Raw genomic sequence first — 20,919 nt, 5'->3', positions numbered from 1 at the left:
CCCTCCCCCTCCCCCTCCAGAGCTGCTGAGTGAGATGTTTCAGATCCACCCTCCCCAGCTGAGTGAGATGTTTCAGATCCACCCTCCCCAGCTGAGTGAGATGTTTCAGATCCACCCTCCCCAGCTGAGTGAGATGTTTCAGATCCACTCTCCCCAGCTGAGTGTAGCCAGGAGCCTGCTCTCCCTGGTGTGTTCCATAGCAGACTCAGGCAGCCAGAGTCTGGACCTGGGACGCTTCTGCAAGGTGGACTTCCTGATTCTGGTTCCTCCGTCTCACGTCCTGGTGAACCAGACCGCTCATCGCATCCGACAATCAGGTACTCATGAGGGGCAAATTTAAAGGCTGCACTGGCAGTACAATGGATTGAAAAATCTAATTTTTAGGTGGTCGTCTCCAAGAGGCCCATGTCAAGACTACAGTATATTTGCCTTTTATGAGCTTTCTTAGTAACGATTGTTGGACTTTTAGTCATCTCTTTCTGCCTGTCTCTAACAGGAGTGCTTGTGGACCTGGGTATGGAGGATGCTTCCTCAGCCCACCAGAGGTCAGACAAGTACGTGGTGCGTCTAGACGGAGACTTCCACACCAAGATGGAGGCCTTCATGAGGAAAGTCAAACAGAACCCCTACACCCTGTTCGTCCTCATCCACGACAACTCCCACGTGGACGTGACCAGGTAACACACACACACATGCACACACACACATTTGAGTAAACTTGAAGTTCTGGTGCTGACACTGTTGGTTCTGACAGATGAAATGAAATGAAACTTTGCTATCGCTAAAGGGTCGGTCCTCGGCTGCACAGTGTACTGAATAAGAACAGAACAGCCCAAGCCAAGACAGAACAAGTAAAGAAAAGAGCAGAGGCTTATTTTTAGTAATACATATAGAACAGGACAGAACAACTTACCCCAAGGTAACTTAATTTTCGTTTCCCCTCCCTGTGTAGTGCCCTGTGCGGCTCGGTGTGCCACGGGGAGCTTCAGGGTCTGGCTGACAAGGTGGTAAACTGCCAGGAGGTCCTGGAGGCCTTGAACCTGCTGGTGCTGCAGGTCAGCTGCTTCCCCTTTGCCCTGCAGACAAGACAGTCCCGCATCAGTGTTCACAACGAGGTGCACTGGCCAGTCAACACAGACAGCCTGGTGAGTGGCCCTACGCCATCTGGTGGCACCTACAGTACCGGTCAAAAGTTTTAGAACACCTACTCATTCAAGGGTTTTTCTTTATTTTTACATTGTAGAATATTAGTGAAGACATCAAAACTATGAAATAACACATATGGAATCATGTAGTAACCAAAAAAGTGTTAAACAAATCCAAATATATTTTATATTTGAGATTCTTCAAATAGCCACCCTTTGCCTTGATGACAGCTTTGCACACTCTTGGCATTCTCTCAACCAGCTTCATGAGGTAGTCACCTGGAATGCATTTCAATTAACAGGTGTGCCTTGTTAAAAGTTATTTGTGGAATTCATTTCCTTCTTAATGCGTTTGAGCCAATCAGTTGTGTTGTGACAAGGTAGGGGTGGTATACAGAAAATAGCCCTATTTGGTAAAAGACCACGTCCATATTATGGCAAGAACAGCTCAAATAAGCAAAGAGAAACGACAGTCCATCATTACTTTAAGACATGAAGGTCAGTCAATCCGGAACATTTCAAGAACTTTTATAGTTTCTTCAAGTGCAGTCGCAGAAAACATCATGCGCTATGATGAAACTGGCTCTCATGAGGACCGTCACAGGAATGGAAGACGCAGAGTTACCTCTGCTACAGAGGAGAAGTTCATTAGAGTTACCAGCCTCAGAAATTGCAGCCCAAATAAATGCTTCACAGAGTTCAAGTAACAGATACATCTCAACATCAACTGTTCAGAGGAGACTGTGTGAATCAGGGCTTCATGGTCGAATTACTGCAAAGAAACCACTACTAAAGGACACCAATAATAAGAAGAGACTTGCTTGGGCCAAGAAACACGAGCAATGGACATTAGAAATTGGAGATCTTTGGTTCCAACCGCCGTGTCTTTGTGAGACGCGGTGTGGGTGAACGGATGATCTCTGCATGTGTGTTTCCCACCGTAAAGCATGGAGGAGGAGGTGTTATGGTGTGGGCGTGCTTTGCTGGTGACACTGCCTGTGATTTATTTAGAATTCAAGGCACACTTAACCAGCATGGCTACCACAGCATTCTGCAGCGATACTCCATCCCATCTGGTTTGGGCTTAGTGGGACTATCATTTGTTTTTCAACAGGACAATGACCCAACACACCTCCAGGCTGTGTAAGGGCTATTTTACTAAGAAGGAGAGTGATGGAGTGCTGCATCAGATGACCTGGCCTCCACAATCCGCCAACCTCAACCCAAATGAGATGGTTTGGGATGAGTCGGACGGCAGAGTGAAGGAAAAGCAGCCAACAAGTACTCAGCATATGTGGGAACTCCTTCAAGACTGTTGGAAAAGCATTCCAGGTGAAGCTGGTTGAGAGAATACCAAGAGTGTGCAAAGCTGTCATCAAGGCAAAGGGTGGCTATTTGAAGAATCTCAAATATAAAATATATTTGGATTTGTTTAACACTTTTTTGGTTACTACATGATTCCATATGTGTTTATTCATAGTTCTGATGTCATCACTATTATTGTACAATTTAGAAAATAGTAAAAATAAAGAAAAACCCTTGAATGAGTAGGTGTTCTAAAACTTTCGACCGGTAGTGTATATGGAATTGCATTTACATTTGAGTCATTTAGCAGACACCTTTACCAAGAGCGACTTGGTCAGTCCATTCAACTAAGGTAGGAAAACAAACACATATCACAATCGTTGCAAGTAAAAACTTCTAAATGGCCGCACAAATAATGGGGGTAGAATATTGTTCCATCACTGAGACAACAAATGTAAAAATAAATGAACAGACACAGAGAACAGTCAGTTTGCTTTGACATTAGCTGATGTTCCTGTGTTTTACCCGTAGGGGGAGCTCTCTCCTAAGGAGCTAGTGTACTTTGGCCTGAGGGACTACAGCAGCTCTCTGCGGTGGGGGGTGGCCAGTCCCATCCTGCGCTGTGACGACTCCTTCGAGAAGATGGTCAACACGCTGCTTGAGAGGTCAGTCAGTCACTCTGTGTCAGAGGTCAAATAATCTCTTGGGAGGTTTAAGGTCACATTTCAGGCTGATAGTCTATGTGAGAGGCAATTCCTCTCTTCCTCTCTGTCACACACCCTCTGTGTCATAAAAGTAAAACATATTGATACATTTCATACAATTTCTTTTATTTTTGCAACCATTTCTTACATATCAATGATTTGAACAATTTAAGGAAAATTGAAGTTTATGTTCAGGGTCATCAGAAAGTCCATGCTTGGCTTGACCAGTTCCCCAAAAAGCTGCTAAGCCAGTTCACCTGGACACCAAACCTGCCTTAAAACGACTAACACCACCACCTCTCCATTCCTGGTTGCAGACATCCCCACCTACACAGCATGGTGATCAGGAGCTACCTGTTGATCCAGCAGTACACGGAAGCAATGATGGCTCTGACCTCCTCTCCTTCTCTACGGGACCACATCACCCCCGAGACCCTGGCCATGGTGGAGGATCTGATCAGTGCCCCGGGCCGGGAGGGGACCAGGGGCCGGGGCCACATGCTGCTGGTCCGGGTGCCCTCTCTGCAGCTAGCCATGCTGGCCCGGGAGCGCCTGGAGGACGTCAGGGACAAGCTGGGTCTCCAGTTCTGCTTCGCCGTACTGCTGGGGAGCCCTGCCGCCGAGCTCAGCCTTCCACGACACTTCGCTAACCGACTCAGGGTGAGATAACTTGGGGTCATACTTTTTTTGGATAATTTGGATAGTCCATCTGTAGATGCTCTACGGATGGTAATAGTATCAATAAACTATCTGTTGATAAGAAACTGCTTGCTAAGGTTACGGTTAGGGTTAGGTTTAGAATAAGGGTAAGGGTTAAGGTTAGGGCTAGGGTTAGGGTAAAGTTTAAGTTTAGGCTAAGGATAAGGGTTTAGGTTAGGGTTAGGGTTAGTAGATAGTTTAAATGTTACTGATAGTGTGTAGATAGTCTGTAGAGCATCTACAGATGAACTATCCAAATAAAGTGTTACCTAACTTGTTTTTCATTTGGCCCCAAAACATTTCTAACTGTGTGTTGTGTGTTGTGTTGTTGCTGCAGGCCTGGCAGGGCTGTGAAAGTGAGGACTGGGTCCCTCAAACCTATGAGGATCTGGAGGGTCTTCCCTGCGTCGTCATCCTCACTGGAAAAGACCCTCTGGGAGAGACCTTCCCAAGGTGCTCAACTCAAACACATCACATTTGCCACAGTAGTACTGATATTATTGTAGTACTGATATGATGACAGTATATTACCAATTTGGGTAACACTTGAAGTTGCTCTTCAACCTGTATAGTAATGTTGTAATAACGCTAGTAATGCAAAGTGCTACCCAATTTGGATACCTTGTCCAAATGGTCATCACCATCTTGTAAAAAATATTTCTCGTCTATTGGATTGACTTGGTAAACTGTTGAATCCCCCACATCACCTTTCCTATATTTTCCCATTATAGGTCCCTGAAGTACTGTGATCTGCGTCTGATCGACTCCAGCTACCAGACACGTACGGCCCTGGAGCAGGAGGTGGGTCTGGCCTGCTCCTACGTGTCCCTAGGGATGGTGCAGGAGCCCCACAGGGCTATGGCCCCCAGGGACCAAGAGACAGAAAAGACCAACGGCCCCCAGGGCCCAGACCTAGAGCTTCACGTGGACCTGGAGAAGCCCCAGAGCAATGTTAGCACTGCTACTAAAGCCTCCGGTAGGTCCCTGGACAACAGACTCAACATGTTTAGGGAATGTAGTGATGGTGTTACAGTTGGAAAGCGTTTATGAAACAGTTGTGATGAAAGACTGTTCTGAACTCTCTCTCTCCCCATCCTATTCCTTTCCCTTCCTCAGGCTCTCTGGCAGAGAACGGGGTCAGCTCTTCTGAAGTCCCTGACTCCTCCCAGAAGTCCTCCACCTCCTCCTGTCCCCCCGGAGGCAAGGCAGGCAGCATCATGATGGACTACAGGACAGGTCTGGGCACGACCTCATCCTCCCCCTGCCGGGTCAAACAGGAGTGTGACTCCCCGGGTAATGTCGCCCCCCGCCCCTCCAACGCCCCTCCCTCCTGCTCCTCCTCTTCCTCCTCCCTCTCCTCTTCCTCTACCCAGCGCCCCAGCCAGTCCACGCAGTGTGGCCGGGGCAGCAAGTCACCTCGAGTCTCTCCCCGGACTGTCATACTGTCCCGCGCGGCCTACAGCCTCCTGGCTGGAGAATCAGGGAGCCAGCTGAGCTCCTTCTCCCTGCTGCCTCACGCCGATGTGAGCTGGAGCAGCCCGCTGAGGCCCCTCTTCACACCTAACCTCCAGAGGGCAGAGCAGAGCCTCTTCTACAGACAGTGGACTGTAGCCAGGCAGCACCATGCCGACCACGAGGCTCCCCCAGGGCCACACCCACGACGCCTGCTGCTCAGTGGTCCCCCACAGGTTAGAGACCATACAGATATTAATATATCACCTCATATCTATATCAATGACAGCCCCTCTCCTGTGCAAGTCATCCACCGTAGTCTAGACTGCATGCTGATATGGATTTTTCTATCATATCCCTCCCATACGGATACAGAGATAACTATCAGTCTTCCACCACCATGTGCAAGAGAATATCGGCCTAGTTGTCTGGTCGTAAGAGGCAATTGTGTATAATTATGGTAGTTGAATGTATGCCTAAGATTGAGTGTTGATGGCTGCATGCAATGTCAGAGTGTCAGTGGTACCAACCAGATAGGTAAGTCCATTTACCATAGCAGCACCCACCCGTAGTCTGCGCTCCAGCAGGTATATCTCACTGGTCATCCCCAAAGCCAACACCTCCTTTGGCCGCCATTCCTTCCAGTTCTCTGCTGCCAATGACTGGAACGAATTGCAAAAATCTCTGAAGCTAGAGACTTATCTCCCTCACTAACTTTAAGCATCAGTTGTCAGAGCACCTTACCGATCACTGCACCTGTACACAGCCCATCTGAAATTAGCCCACCCAACTACCTCATCCCTATATTGTATTTATTTTGCTCTTTTGCACCCCAGTATCTCTATTTGCACATAATCTCTTGCACATCTATCATTCCAGTGTTAATACTAATTGTAATTATTTTTGCACTATAGCCTATTTATTGCCTTACCTCCATTACTTGCTACATTTTGAACACACTGTATATATATATATATTCTGTTGTATTTCTGACTTTATGTTTTGTTTTACCCCATATGTAACTCTGTGTTGTTGTTTTTATCGCACTGCTTTGCTTTATCTTGGCCAGGTCGCAGTTGTAAATGAGAACTTGTTCTCAACTGGCTTACCTGGTTAAATAAAGGTGAAATAAATAAATAAATAATAAATAAAAAAAACTCTGTTCTCTGTAATAGGTGGGGAAGACCGGTGCCTACCTGCAGTTTCTACGCATCCTGTTCCGCATGTTGATTAGACTGCTGGAGGTGGATGTGTACGATGAAGAGGAGCTGGAGGAAAGTGAGGAGAGCTGGATTTTCTGTTTTATCTATCTATCTCTGTCTTTATCTGTGTCTCTCTCTCTCTCTCTCTCTCTCTCTCTCTCTCTCTCTCTCTCTCTCTCTCTCTCTCTCTCTCTCTCTCTCTCTCTCTCTCTCTCTCTCTCTCTCTCTCTCTCTCTCTCTCTCTCTCTCTCTCTCTCTCTCTCTCTCTCTCTCTCTCTCTCTCTCTCTCTGATGCTGTCTGAGTCTAGGAACTGAAGCTGATGTCAATGTTTGTTGATGTATCATTCTCTTCCTCTTCTAGCGATCACGGACATCGCCAAGGCCACACCCCCAGCCAGGACCCAGTGGCCAGACATCGAGGAGATCCGCAAACTGCCCTTCGACCTCTTCCCCAGAGACCCTAAGTTCAGAAGGGCCAGTTCCGTTTACACTGATAAGATGCCAAAGGGCTTGAAAGGTCAGCAGAAATAAACTCTTATTCATGTCCCACGTCCCTGTCGTTGTAGGAGGAAGCTGCCCTGATTCACTGATTCAGGGTCAGATATGAGTGGACCCCATTAATAGGTTGAGTTGAGGATCTGTGTTTAAGGGCAACTTCTACCTAAGTGTGCAATGTATATTGATTTGTTATCTGTGTGTATCTTAAACTGCTTTGTCGCTTAGCATGTGGGTGTAACTGTAATGTTTGTCAATGCAGATCCTATACTGGAAGGAGAGAGCCAAATGCCTGTAAAGAGGGAGACTGTGTCGATACGGCTGAGTATGTTCGCGGCTCACAATGCATTTCACCATTGTGAGCAGTGTCACCATTATCGTGAAGGAAGCCCTGCCACACAGGTCAGTACATAGGGAGGGAACTGAGCCATACTGTATATTTATATAAAGATGGCTCTGGGAGGGAAGAGGTAGTTTGTCATTGTGAAGATATTATTTGTCTCATGGGAGAACTTGATTTATTGGCGTAACGAACAGAACACCTGTGTCAACTATTGCTGTGTTGTGTGTTCTCAACAGCACCCCCCCCTCCCTCTTTTGTGGTGTGGAGTGGTGTGCTGGGTGGTGTGCTGAGTGGTGTGCTGGGTGGTGTGCTGAGTGGTGTGCTGGGTGGTGTGCTGGGTGGTGTGCTGGGTGGTGTGCTGAGTGGTGTGCTGGGTGGTGTGCTGGGTGGTGTGCTGGGTGGTGTGCTGAGTGGTGTGGAGTGGTGTGGAGTGGTGTGCTGAGTGGTGTGCTGGGTGGTGTGCTGGGTGGTGTGCTGAGTGGTGTGCTGGGTGGTGTGCTGGGTGGTGTGCTGGGTGGTGTGCTGAGTGGTGTGCTGGGTGGTGTGCTGGGTGGTGTGCTGGGTGGTGTGCTGAGTGGTGTGGAGTGGTGTGGAGTGGTGTGCTGAGTGGTGTGCTGGGTGGTGTGCTGGGTGGTGTGCTGAGTGGTGTGCTGGGTGGTGTGCTGGGTGATGTGCTGAGTGGTGTGCTGGGTGGTGTGCTGGGTGGTGTGCTGAGTGGTGTGCTGAGTGGTGTGCTGGGTTGTGTGCTGGGTGGTGTCCTGAGTGGTGTGCTGGGTGGTGTTGAGTGGTGTGCTGAGTGGTGTGGAGTGGTGAGGAGTGGTGTGCTGGGTGGTGTGCTGAGTGGTGTGGAGTGGTGAGGAGTGGTGTGCTGGGTGGTGTGCTGAGTGGTGTGGAGTGGTGAGGAGTGGTGTGCTGGGTGGTGGAGCTCTGACTGTGCTGGAAGTGTACAGGATGTGTAACAATGTGTGTTGATGTGTTTGTGTTCAGCTGTCGGAGTGCACCTTCCACGCTTTCACGTTCTGCTCGTCCATGCTGGGAGAGGTGCAGCTCCACTTCATCATCCCCAAGGCCAAGGAGCAGCACTTTATCTTCAGCCAGCAGGGCAGCCACCTGGAGAGCATGAGGTTGCCCCTCGTCTCTGCTAAGGTAAAGGGTGATGAGGAAAATCTTGAGTCTGCCCTCAAGTTCTAAGAATGTTGTTCCCAAGATGAGTATGAATAGTGGCAAGGAATGTTCTCTCCCTTCAGCTTCTATAATCAGTAGTGCATGCTATGTGATAAAATGAAACAGTGCCATAACCAACATATAAGCAACACATAAGCAACACATACAGTAAGCAACACATAAAGTAAGCAACACATAAGCAACACAGACACTCACGTCATTATGTTACAAGGAGTTGCCACATGTCACACATAGAGCGAACTATGCACTAATGTATCTCTCCTTCTCTCACTTTAGTTGTTGGCTAGAGCCCTGGGCCCTAGTCTAGTGGAAGCAGCCTGATCTCGTGATAGCTCAGCTCAGCGGTCAGTCTGCTTGACCAGGCTACCTGGGCCCTAGTCTAGTGGAAGCAGCCTGATCTCATGATAGCTCAGCTCAGCAGTCAGTCTGCTTGACCAGGCTACCTGGGCCCTAGTCTAGTGGAAGCAGCCTGATCTCATGATAGCTCAGCTCAGCAGTCAGTCTGCTTGACCAGGCTACCTGGGCCCTAGTCTAGTGGAAGCAGCCTGATCTCATGATAGCTCAGCTCAGCAGTCAGTCTGCTTGACCAGGCTACCTGGGCCCTAGCCAGCTGCACTATGCAACTTTAACTATATCTCTACTTCCTCTCCCCAGGACCCCAGTCTGTTGAAGAGCCCCATCTTCACCCCGACCACGGGGCGTCAGGAGCACGGCCTTCTCAACATTTTCCACGCCATGGAGGGCACTGCCCACCTCCACATCCTGGTGGTCAAGGAGTACGAGATGCAACACTACAGGAAAAAATGGCCCAACCACATCCTGCTGGTGCTGCCAGCCATGTTGAACAGCGCCGGAGTCGGTGAGTGTCTGGGCTCCGGTGTGAAGTTTCCCTTAGGTACAGTTCTAGGATCAGCTTCCCCTCCCACAATCCTAACCTTAACCATTAGTGGGAAAAATACAAAACTGACCCAAGATCAGCGTCTTGGGGAAACCTCACCCTACTCCGAGTGTCTGGCAATCAGTCATTTAGATAGTTCCTCTCATTTCATTGGTCTAGTTCTGTGATCCTTGATTGGAGAGTAGCAGTGCTACAGGTTTTTCGTCCCATCATAGTGCTCAATAAGGTGTTTCACTGCTGAGTGGTAGCATTGAGGACCATAGTCATTTGTGATAGAACACTCAAAATTCAAAAGGCACTCACACATCTGAGCTATCTTTGTTGCAGGTGCATGGTAACAATTGAATAAAATGAGAAAAAATAAGAAACCTGCACACTGCTCTTGCTAGTATCACTGCTCTTTATTAAGCTTTACGTATCGGCCACAAGGCCTTCGTCAAAGCTCTTATTTTTTCTGATAGAACACTCAACAAAGAAATCATAGAGTTGCCATTACTTTATTTATAACCTAATGTATTTTACACTTTTAGTTTGCCCAGTAGCTTATCTCTCTCTGCTGATAGTGATGCATTTATGGCAGTCAGTGTGAACTTCAAGAGACATACTGTATTTGCCATCTGTTAAGTAAAGCTGTAGTCGGTAGGTGAGAGTTAAATATTACAGTAACCAATAGGGAAGGGCCTGGTCAATGAAAACACAAGCAGGCCAGTAGTCTGATATATGGATCCACCAATCAGGTGTGTAGTCTTTATGGTTGTACCAATAGTGTTGCAGCACTACAGGTACGTGGCACGTGCAGCAATAGGGGCATTAGGTAAAGGGTGAAAAAACTGGACAGTTCAGCAGGTGAGAGGACCAATAAAGTAATCATTTGAATTCAGGTCAAAGCTACTGTGTTCAGACTGTCGTTTGAGTTAGAGCCTTAGAGTTGTAGTTGGAGCTCTGTGGTAGAGCTCTTTGGTTAGTGGTTGGCAAATATTTTTCTGCTGTGTTCATACAATTTGTGACTATGACCCACATAAATCTGTTGGAATTGACCTTGGTGATAACCAGAGTTCAGGCCTTTTCCTAGTCAAGTCATAAAAAGGAATCAGTGAGTCTCCACCATCATCATATACAGTTGAAGTCAGAGGTTTACATACACTTAGGTCATTACAACTCGTTTTTCAACCACTCCACACATTTCTTGTTAACAAACTATAGTTTTGGCAAGTCGGTTAGGACATCTACTTTGTGCATGACACAAGTAATTTTTCCAACAATTGTTTACAGATAGATTATTTCACTTATAATTCACTGTATCACAATTCCAGTGGGTCAGAAGTTTACATACACTAAGTTGACTGTGCCTTTAAACAGCTTGGAAAATTCCAGAAAATGATGTCATGGCATTAGAAGCTTCTGATAGGCTAATTGACATCATTTGAGTCAATTGGAGGTGTACCTGTGGATGTATTTCAAGGCCTACCTTCAAACTCTTTGCTTGACATCATGGGAAAATCAAAAGAAATCAGCCAAGACATCAGAAAAAAAATTGTTGACCTCCACAAGTCTGATTCATCCTTGGGAGCAATTTCCAAACGCCTGAAGGTACCATGTTCATCTGTACAAACAATAGTACGCAAGTATAAACACCATGGGACCACGCAGCTGTCATACCGCTCAGAAAGGAGACGCGTTCTGTCTCCTAGAGATGAACGTACTTTGGTGCGAAAAGTGCAAATCAGTCCCAGAACAACAGCAAAGGACCTTGTGAAGATGCTGGAGGAAACAGGTACAAAAGTATCTATATCCACAGTAAAACTAGTCCTATATCGACATAACCTGAAAGGCCGCTCAGCAAGGAAGACGCCACTGCTCCAAAACGGCCATAGAAAAGCCAGACTACACTCAACAGTGCACGGGGACAAAGATCGTACTTTTTGGAGAAATGTCCTCTGGTCTGATGAAACAAAAAATAGAACTGTTTGGCCATAATGACCATCGTTTTGTTTGGAGGAAAAAGGGGATGGCTTGCAAGCCGAAGAACACCATCCCAACCGTGAAGCACGGGGGTGGCAGCATCATGCTGTGGGGGTGCTTTGCTGCAGGAGGGACTGGTGCATTTCACAAAATAGATGGCATCATGAGGAAGGAAAATTATGTGGATCTATTGAAGCAACATCTCAAGACATCAGTCAGGAAGTTAAAGCTTGGTCACAAATGGGTCTTCCAAATGGACAATGACCCCAAGCATACTTCCAAAGTTGTGGCAAAATGGCTTAAGGACAACAAAGTCAAGCTATTGGAGTGGCCATCACAAAGCCCTGACCTCAATCCTATAGAAAATGTGTGGGCAGAACTGAAAAAGCGTGTGCGAGCAAGAAGGCCTACAAACCTGACTCAGTTACACCAGCTCTGTCAGAAGGAATGGACCAAAATTCACCCAACTTATTGTGGGAAGCTTGTGGAAGGCTACCCAAAACGTTTGACCCAAGTTAAACAATTGAAAGGCAATGCTACCAAATACTGATTGAGTGTATGTAAACTTCTGACCAACTGGGAATGTGATGAAAGAAATAAAAGCTGAAATAAATAATTCTCTCTACTATTATTCTGACATTTCACATTCTTAGAATAAAGTAGTGATCCTAACTGACTTAAGACAGGGAATTTTTACTAGGATTAAATGTCAGGAATTGTGAAAAACTGAGTTTAAATGTACAGTGGGGAAAAAAAGTATTTAGTCAGCCACCAATTGTGCAAGTTCTCCCACTTAAAAAGATGAGAGAGGCCTGTAATTTTAATCATAGGTACACATCAACTATGACAGGCAAATTGAGAAAATAAAATCCAGAAAATCACATTGTAGGATTTTTAATGAATTTATTTGCAAATTATGGTGGAAAATAAGTATTTGGTCACCTACAAACAAGCAAGATTTCTGGCTCTCACAGACCTGTAACTTCTTCTTTAAGAGGCTCCTCTGTCCTCCACTCGTTACCTGTATTAATGGCACCTGTTTGAACTTGTTATCAGTATAAAAGACACCTGTCCACAACCTCAAACAGTCACACTCCAAACTCCACTATGGCCAAGACCAAAGAGCTGTCAAAGGACACCAGAAACAAAATTATAGACCTGCACCAGGCTGGGAAGACTGAATCTGCAATAGGTAAGCAGCTTGTTTTGAAGAAATCAACTGTGGGAGCAATTATTAGGAAATGGAAGACATACAAGACCACTGATAATCTCCCTCGATCTGGGGCTCCACGCAAGATCTCACCCCTTGGGGTCAAAATTATCACAAGAACGGTGAGCAAAAATCCCAGAACCACACTGGGGGACCTAGTGAATGACCTGCAGAGAGCTGGGACCAAAGTAACAAAGCCTACCATCAGTAACACACTACGCCGCCAGGTACTCAAATCCTGCAGTGCCAGACGTGTCCCCCTGCTTAAGCCAGTACATGTCCAGGCCCGTCTGAAGTTTGCTAGAGTGCATTTGGATGATCCAGAAGAGGATTGGGAGAATGTCATATGGTCAGATGAAACCAAAATATAACTTTTTGGTAAAAACTCAACTCGTCGTGTTTGGAGGACAAAGAATGCTGGGTTGCATCCAAAGAACACCATACCTACTGTGAAGCATGGGGGTGGAAACATCATGCTTTGGGGCTGTTTTTCTGCAAAGGGACCAGGACGACTGATCCGTGTAAAGGAAAGAATGAATGGGGCCATGTATCGTGAGATTTTGAGTGAAAACCTCCTTCCATCAGCAAGGGCATTGAAGATGAAACGTGGCTGGGTCTTTCAGCATGACAATGATCCCAAACACACCGCCCGGGCAACGAAGGAGTGGCTTCGTAAGAAGCATTTCAAGGTCCTGGAGTGGCCTAGCCAGTCTCCAGATCTCAACACCATAGAAAATCTTTGGAGGGGAGTTGAAAGTCCGTGTTGCCCAGCGACAGCCCCAAAACATCACTGCTCTAGAGGAGATCTGCATGGAGGAATGGGCCAAAATACCAGCAACAGTGTGTGAAAACCTTGTGAAGGCTTACAGAAAACGTTTGACCTGTGTCATTGCCAACAAAGGGTATATAACAAAGTATTGAGAAACTTTTGTTATTGACCAAATACTTATTTTCCACCATAATTTGCAAATAAATTCATTAAAAATCCTACAATGGGAAAAAAAAAATTTCTCATTTTGTCTGTAATAGTTGACGTGTACCTATGATGAAAATTACAGGCCTCTCTCATCTTTTTAAGTGGGAGAACTTGCACAATTGGTGGCTGACTAAATACTTTTTTCCCCCACTGTATTTGGCTAAGGTGTATGTAAACTTCCGACTTCAACTGTATATCATTATGGTCAGAGCCCTGGTCAAAAGTAGTGCACTATATTGAGAATAGAGTGCCATTTGGAACGTACCCACTGTCAGTAACATAGCTGTAACATTATTGTTGTCTCTGTCCCAGGGGCGGCTCGGTCGATGATCAAGGAGCTGTCATACCACAACTTGGAGCTGGAGAGGCACCGTCTGGAGGAGCAGGGGGTCAAGAAGCAGGACGTCTGGCCCTTCATAGTCATGATGAACGACTCCTGTGTGCTCTGGAACGCACACCAACCCCAGTACAGCAGCAGGTACAGTTTCAAACTTAAACTGGCATGCACACGCACATACGCACGCAAGCAAACAAGCATATCCTCCTGTGTGGCTCAGTTGGTAAAGCATGGCGCTTGCAACCAGTATGATAAAAGTACCAAAATGTATGCACTCACTGCTGTAAGTTGCTCTGGATAAGAGCGTCTTCTAACTGGCTAAAATGAAGAAGAAAAAAATTATATATATATATACACAAAAACACCCAGATTATTGGCTCATGAATATCGATCTGCAATGAATTCTCAGAAATAACCATCATTTATCTGGACTACTCTATCAACACCCTTACTAATATCTGTCTACCCCCTCTTCCCTCTCTCCCGCAGTGATATGGCAAACACAAGGTCCAGTCTGACCAACGTGTCTATGAAGACGGTGCTGCAGCACATCGAGGCTACTCCTAAGATCTCCCTGTACACCATGTGTGGCATCCGCAAGTGGAGCAGCGCCCTGGCCCGCCGCCTGCCTGCCCTGCCCTTTTCCCGATGCCACCTCCATGACTTTGTCATACTCAACGTGGACCTGACACAGAACGTCCAGTACGACCTCAACAGGTACAGCTGTGAGGAGGTGGACTTCAACCTGAGAGCCAATAGCAGTGGTCTGCTGCTCTGTCGTTTCAACCACTTCAGCCTGATGAAGAAACACATTCCCTTTGGAGGACACAAGGACTTCCTGGTCAAACCCAAACTCATGGTGGGTTTTCTGCTCCTACTTTTTCTACCACATCCTTCTTTTTAACCTTTTTTTATATAGTATAGTGTGTTTCTGTGTGCCTGAATATGTCTGAAACCCAGTCAGTCACCCTAAACCCCACCCTGCTCCCCCTCTAGGTGATGGAGAACCCAGCCCCCATCAGCCCGTACCAGTATGTCTGTGCCCCAGACAGTGAACACACCCTCCTGGCTGCCCCGGCTCAGTTCCTCCTAGAGAAGTTCCTCCAAAGCTGCAGCCACAGACTGTTCCCCAAGGCAGTACAGAACAGCAGCAACCCTGTGCTGTCCATAGACAGTTTCCTCAACATAGGCCCAGAGGTAAGATCCATAGACAGTTGCCTGAACATAGGCTCTGAGGTAAGACGTAGACAGCTACCTCAACATAGGCCCTGAAGTAAGATCCATAGACAGCTACCTTAACATAGGCCCTGAAGTAAGATCCATAGACAGCTACCTCAACATAGGCCCTGAAGTAAGATCCATAGACAGCTACCTCAACATAGGCCCTGAAGTAAGATCCATAGACAGCTACCTCAACATAGGCCCTGAAGTAAGATCCATAGACAGCTACCTCAAAAACACCTAGATTGCGGGGGGGGGGGGCACACAATCTTTGGGTTGGTGTCCCTCCGGAGGTCGGGGCCCCCCAGATAGCATGTGAACAAGTCATAAGCCATGACATTTTTTTTTAGAATGATAAGAATTTAGCTTTAAAACTGCAACATTTTATTTTAGCCTCATGGCAAAATGTGCAGGATAGCAGGAAATTACCTCAGGGATTCTTGAAAGTCAGGACAATCCTTGTCCGGCAGGGAAACTGTATTTTTATAGTAAAAAGGGGAAAGATTTGTTTTTAGAATTTTCAAAATACTGTACTTTCAATATTAAAAATGTCCATATTGCTCTATGCCTGGAAATGCCCTTCTGGAGCAAAGGATCCCAATTTCAAACTTACCAAAAAAGTGTTTACAATTCTAAAAACGGGCAATAATGGATATTAACTGAAAAATTATAATATGTAGTTTCTTGCAATAGCCTTCTGTGACTTTAAAGAATATTTATCTACAAACTTAGATTCCTAAAAGATGTGTCCGGAGATTTGGTCAACTCTGTCAGATTTGTCTAAAATCCAAAATGTATCAGGAATGAGAAGGGACAGCTATCCCTTATTCATGTCCTCATTACAACAAGACCACTCATGGTCTTTAAAGTTCTCTACTTTTGTGTCCAGTCCGTTCTCTCAAACGCTATATGCAAGCCTCGGAGCACTACAGGAAGTCAGACCAGCTGTTTCTGTGCTTCACTGGGAAGTAAAATGGCCTTGCATTGTCCAAGCAGAAGCTTTCTCATTGAGTTGTGGATGTCATCGCTCAGGCCTACAAGGATATAGGGCTCCCTGTCCCAAAAGGTGTGATATGTCACTCGACCAGAAGTGTCGCCACATCCTGGGCTGCACTGAGAGGCGTCCGCCTGAATGAAATATGTGCAGCTGCTACCTGGTCGTCGCCCTGCACGTTCTCAAGATTATACAAGGTCAACGTCGCATCCTGCCACACCATGGGGTCTGCCATTCTTCCAGTGGCACAGGCTCATTAATCAGAGGTTAGTAGTGCTATTCCTCGCGACCTTGTTGGTATAAGTACTGATGGTCTTCCAGGTATTTGTAGAACCATAGTTACATTCGTAACTTCCATTCAGACCGTACAAATAACTATGTAACTATGGTTCTACAAATAACTGGAAGACCGTCAGTACTTTCCTGTCACTCAAAATTAATTCACGTTTCAGCAGGATAATAACCTAAACTCTACACTGGAGCTGCTTACCAAGAAGACAGTGAATGTTCTTGAGTGGCCGAGTTACAGTTTGGACTTAAATCTACTTGAAAATCTATGGCAAGACTTGAAAATGGTTGTCTAGCAATGGTCAACAACCAATTTGACAGAGCTTGAAGAATTTTTAAAAGAATAATGGGCAAATGTTTCACAATCCAGGTGTGGAAAGCTCTTAGAGACTTACCCAGAAAGACTCACAGCTGTAATCGCTGCCAACGGTGCTTCTACAAAGTATTGACCCATGGGGCGGCGCACAATTGGCCCAGCGTCGTCCAGGGTATGGGAGGGAATGGCCGGCAGGGATGTAGCTCAGTTGGTAGAGGATGGCGTTTGCAACGCCAGGGTTGTGGGTTCGATTCCCACGGGGGGCCAGCATGAAAAAAAAATACAACAAATAAAAAAATAAAAAAATAATGTACAAAAATAAATAATGTATGCACTCACTAACTGTAAGTCGCTCTGGATAAGAGCGTCTGCTAAATTACTAAAATGTAAATGTAAAATGGGTGTGAATATTTATGTAAATGAATTATTTCTGTATTTTATTTTAAATACATTTGCAAAAATGTCAAAAAACATGTTTTTACTTACTTTGTCATTATGGGGTATTGTGTGTAGATGGGTGAGACAAAAACTATATTTAATCAATTTTGAATTCAGGCTGTAACACAACAAAATGTGGAATAAGTCGAGGGGTATGAATACTTTCTGAAGGCACTGTAATGTGCAAATGTTGCACAGTCCAGGTGTGGAAAGCTCTTAGAGACTTACCTAGAAAGATTCACAGCTATAAGTGCTGCCAAAGGTGATTCTATCATGTAGAACATGTAAGGGGTATGAATACTTTCTGAAGGCCAACTCGTGTCCAACTCGTGCATTGATGCAAAGGTCCTAAACGATATTATAACCGCGATTGATAATAGACAGTACTGTGCAGCCGTCTTCATCGACCTGGCCAAGGCTTTCGACTCTGTCAACCACTGCATTCTTATTGGCAGACTAAATAGCCTTGGTTTCTCAAATGACTGCCTCGCCTGGTTCACCAACTACTTCTCAGATAGAGTTCAATGTGTCAAATCGGAGGGCCTGTTGTCTGGTCCTATGGCAGTCTCTATGGGGGTGCCACAGGGTTCAATTCTTGGGCTGACTCTTTCCTCCGTGTATATCAATGATGTCGCTCTTGCTGCTGGTGACTCTCAGATCCACCTCTACGCAGACGACACCATTTTGTATACATCTGGCCCTTCATTGGACACTGTGTTAACAAACCTCCAAACGAGCTTCAATGCCATACAACACTCCTTCAGTAGCCTCCAACTGCTCTTAAACACTAGTAAAACTAAATGCATGCTCTTCAATCGAACGCTGCTGGCACCCACCCACCCGACTAGAATCACTACTCTCGACAGGTCTGACCTAGAGTATGTGGACAACTACAAATACCTAGGTGTCTGGTTAGACTGTAAACTCTCCTTCCAGACTCACATTAAGAATCTCCAATCCAAAGTTAAATCCAGAATCAGCTTCCTATTTCGCAACAAAGCCTCCTTCACTCATGCTGCCAAACATGCCCTCGTAAAACGGACTATCCTACCGATCCTTGACTTCGGCGATGTCATTTACAAAATAGCCTCCAACACTCTACTCAGTAAATTGGATGTAGTCTATCACAGTGCCATCCGTTTTGTCTCCAAAGCCCCATACACTACCCACCACTGTGACCTGTACGCTCTTGTTGGCTGGTCCTCATTACATGTTCGTCGTCAAACCCACTGGCTCCAGGCCATCTATAAATCACTGCTAGGCAAATCCCTGCCTTATCTTAGCTCATTGGTCACCATAGCAACACCCACCCGTAGTATGCGCTCCAGCAGGTATATCTCACTGGTCATCCCCAAAGCCAACACCTCCTTTGGCCGCCATTCCTTCCAGTTCTCTGCTGCCAATGACTGGAACGAATTGCAAAAATCTCTGAAGCTGGAGACTCTTATCTCCCTCACTAACTTTAAGCATCAGTTGTCAGAGCACCTTACCGATCACTGCACCTGTACACAGCCCATCTGAAATTAGCCCACCCAACTACCTCATCCCTATATTGTTATTTATTTTGCTCATTTGCACCCCAGTATCTCTATTTGCACATAATCTCTTGCACTTCTATCATTCCAGTGTTAATACTAATTGTAATTATTTTGCACTATAGCCTATTTATTGCCTTACCTCCATAACTTGCTACATTTGCACACACTGTATATATATGTTCTGTTGTATTTTTTGACTTTATGTTTTGTTTTACCCCATATGTAACTCTGTGTTGTTGTTTTTATCGCACTGCTTTGCTTTATCTTGGCCAGGTCACAGTTGTAAATGAGAACTTGTTCTCAACTGGCTTACCTGGTTAAATAAAGGTGAAATAAAAATTAAATAAATTGATTTCTGCTAAATACTTTTATTGTAAAATATTTAAGTAAACCACAGGTTTTAAGAATTTAACGTATAGAATTTGGACAAATGGAATGATTCCATGTTCCCATGATAAAACATAATGAATGAGATGGTGGAGATGTGACTGTGCTTTCTGCATCCACAGGTGTCAGTGTGCTATGTCAGCTCCAGACCACACTCCTCTAACCTGGACCACCAGGATCTGGTCTTCAGCGGCCTTCTGCTCTACCTGTGTGACTCCTTCGTCATCTCTGGCCTCCTCAAGAAGTTTCGCTTTCTCAAAGGTAACTAATACTATTTCAATGTTGTGTTTTTTTGCCCTTATGTAAAGTTAAGAGTAACCTCATCCAGAGTTTCGGAACCATGAAAGGTTTGACCAATGTAATGTCTGTGAGGCCTAGGGCTATTAATCTTCAATTAAATTCGCTCGATCAATACCACCTTTCTGACTGGTTCTCTGACCTCTGATTATAATGTTTTCCAATATATACATCCAAAATGACATATACTGTATAATGAACCATACAGCAATACACATATATACAGTAGGAAAACAATAGCACCTTTCTGATTTGTTCCCTGACCTATGACCTCTGACCCCTCACCCCTGACCCTGTCCCTAGGTGCTACGTTGTGTGTGATCTGCGGGGACCGTAACTCTCTGCGTCAGACCATCGTGCGGCTGGAGCTGGAGGACGAGTGGCAGTTCCGCCTGAGGGATGAGTTCCAGACGGCCAACTGCAGCGAGGACCGGCCCCTCTACTTCCTCACCGGACGCCATGTTTAACCCTGAGACTGATGCCAGACCTGCCCTCCTGTTCCATAGACCCTAACAAGACAGAAGGATAACCACCAACCACTGATCTCAGACCAGTTAACAATCACAATGATTCTCTGTCTGTCAGAGAATGAAATCACTGTTCTCAGATCTGTTCAGCTGACCTCATGTCACACAGACCCTAATCAGACAGGAGGATAGCATCTGTTCTCAGACCAGTTAACAATCACAACAATTCTCTGTATGTCAGGAGATCAGAGAGATGTATTGGGGCACACCCAGGCCCAAAGTGCCCTATATGGACACGTGGTCATCATCAATGTGGATGTGACTTCTCCTCCTATACGCTCCTCTACCACGCTGCACTATGTTTGGAACAGAATTGTTCAGCCAGAGACTCTTAACTGAGGCTTGTGTTGGAGTCTGTCCCTGATCTGAGCCTGTTTGCAAATCAAAGACATTGCTGTGCAAAAATCAGCATTATTATTAATGAACATTTGTATTTGTTGATGTATTTTCTTTCTGCAAAAAGCGACTCTCATCATTGATAATGGGACTTAAAAGATTGTATAAACTCAAAGATTGTAAACGTGGAGCTGTGACGAACGCAGTTCTTGTTGGTATGTCCTGTCATGGACGTACGCTTTATCTCAGGGTTTTTAACTACTGCTTTTCTTTCTCGCCTTCAGTGTCAATTGTTGTTACTTATTATCCATTATAAACTGGGTGGTTCGAGCCCTGAATGCTGGTTGGCCGACAGCCGTGGTATATCAGACTGTATACCACGGGTATGACAAAACATTTATTTGTACTGCTCTAATTACATTGGTAACCAGTTTATAATAGCAATAAGACACCTCAGGGGTTTGTGGTATATGGCCAATATACCACGGCTAAGGGCTGTATCCAGATACTCCGAGTTGCGTTGTGCATAAGAACAGCCCTTAGCCGTGGTATATTGGCCATATACCACATCCCTTTGGGCCTTATTGCTTAATTGTAATGTTGATGATACCCTGAAATATCACCCACAAAAGACATCCACATCTGCACCTTGACCTTAACCTCC

At 45.6% G+C, this 20,919-nt stretch overlaps 1 protein-coding gene across 1 annotated transcript in view; it reads left to right on the top strand.

The window, feature by feature from the left end:
- Window positions 1-20,629, top strand: part of LOC121535372 (GREB1-like protein) — an 84,299-nt gene extending 63,670 nt beyond the window's left edge. The window contains exons 15-32 of the mRNA XM_041842391.1: window positions 21-317; window positions 497-677; window positions 953-1,145; window positions 2,982-3,115; window positions 3,472-3,814; window positions 4,191-4,306; window positions 4,585-4,829; window positions 4,970-5,541; window positions 6,481-6,583; window positions 6,869-7,024; window positions 7,265-7,404; window positions 8,333-8,491; window positions 9,185-9,389; window positions 13,889-14,054; window positions 14,403-14,772; window positions 14,910-15,110; window positions 19,218-19,356; window positions 19,696-20,629. Coding sequence (XP_041698325.1) covers window positions 21-317; window positions 497-677; window positions 953-1,145; window positions 2,982-3,115; window positions 3,472-3,814; window positions 4,191-4,306; window positions 4,585-4,829; window positions 4,970-5,541; window positions 6,481-6,583; window positions 6,869-7,024; window positions 7,265-7,404; window positions 8,333-8,491; window positions 9,185-9,389; window positions 13,889-14,054; window positions 14,403-14,772; window positions 14,910-15,110; window positions 19,218-19,356; window positions 19,696-19,859 — 3,884 coding nt within the window. The 3' untranslated portion in view covers window positions 19,860-20,629. The remainder of the gene's footprint in view (window positions 1-20; window positions 318-496; window positions 678-952; window positions 1,146-2,981; window positions 3,116-3,471; window positions 3,815-4,190; window positions 4,307-4,584; window positions 4,830-4,969; window positions 5,542-6,480; window positions 6,584-6,868; window positions 7,025-7,264; window positions 7,405-8,332; window positions 8,492-9,184; window positions 9,390-13,888; window positions 14,055-14,402; window positions 14,773-14,909; window positions 15,111-19,217; window positions 19,357-19,695) is intronic.
- The last annotated feature ends 290 nt before the right edge of the window (window positions 20,630-20,919 follow it).

The sequence above is a fragment of the Coregonus clupeaformis genome, chromosome 21 (assembly GCF_020615455.1).
Source record: "Coregonus clupeaformis isolate EN_2021a chromosome 21, ASM2061545v1, whole genome shotgun sequence".
NCBI classification, from domain to species: Eukaryota; Metazoa; Chordata; class Actinopteri; order Salmoniformes; family Salmonidae; genus Coregonus; species Coregonus clupeaformis.
Note: the sequence above shows the minus strand (reverse complement) of the source record. Positions and strands in the feature narration are given on the sequence as shown.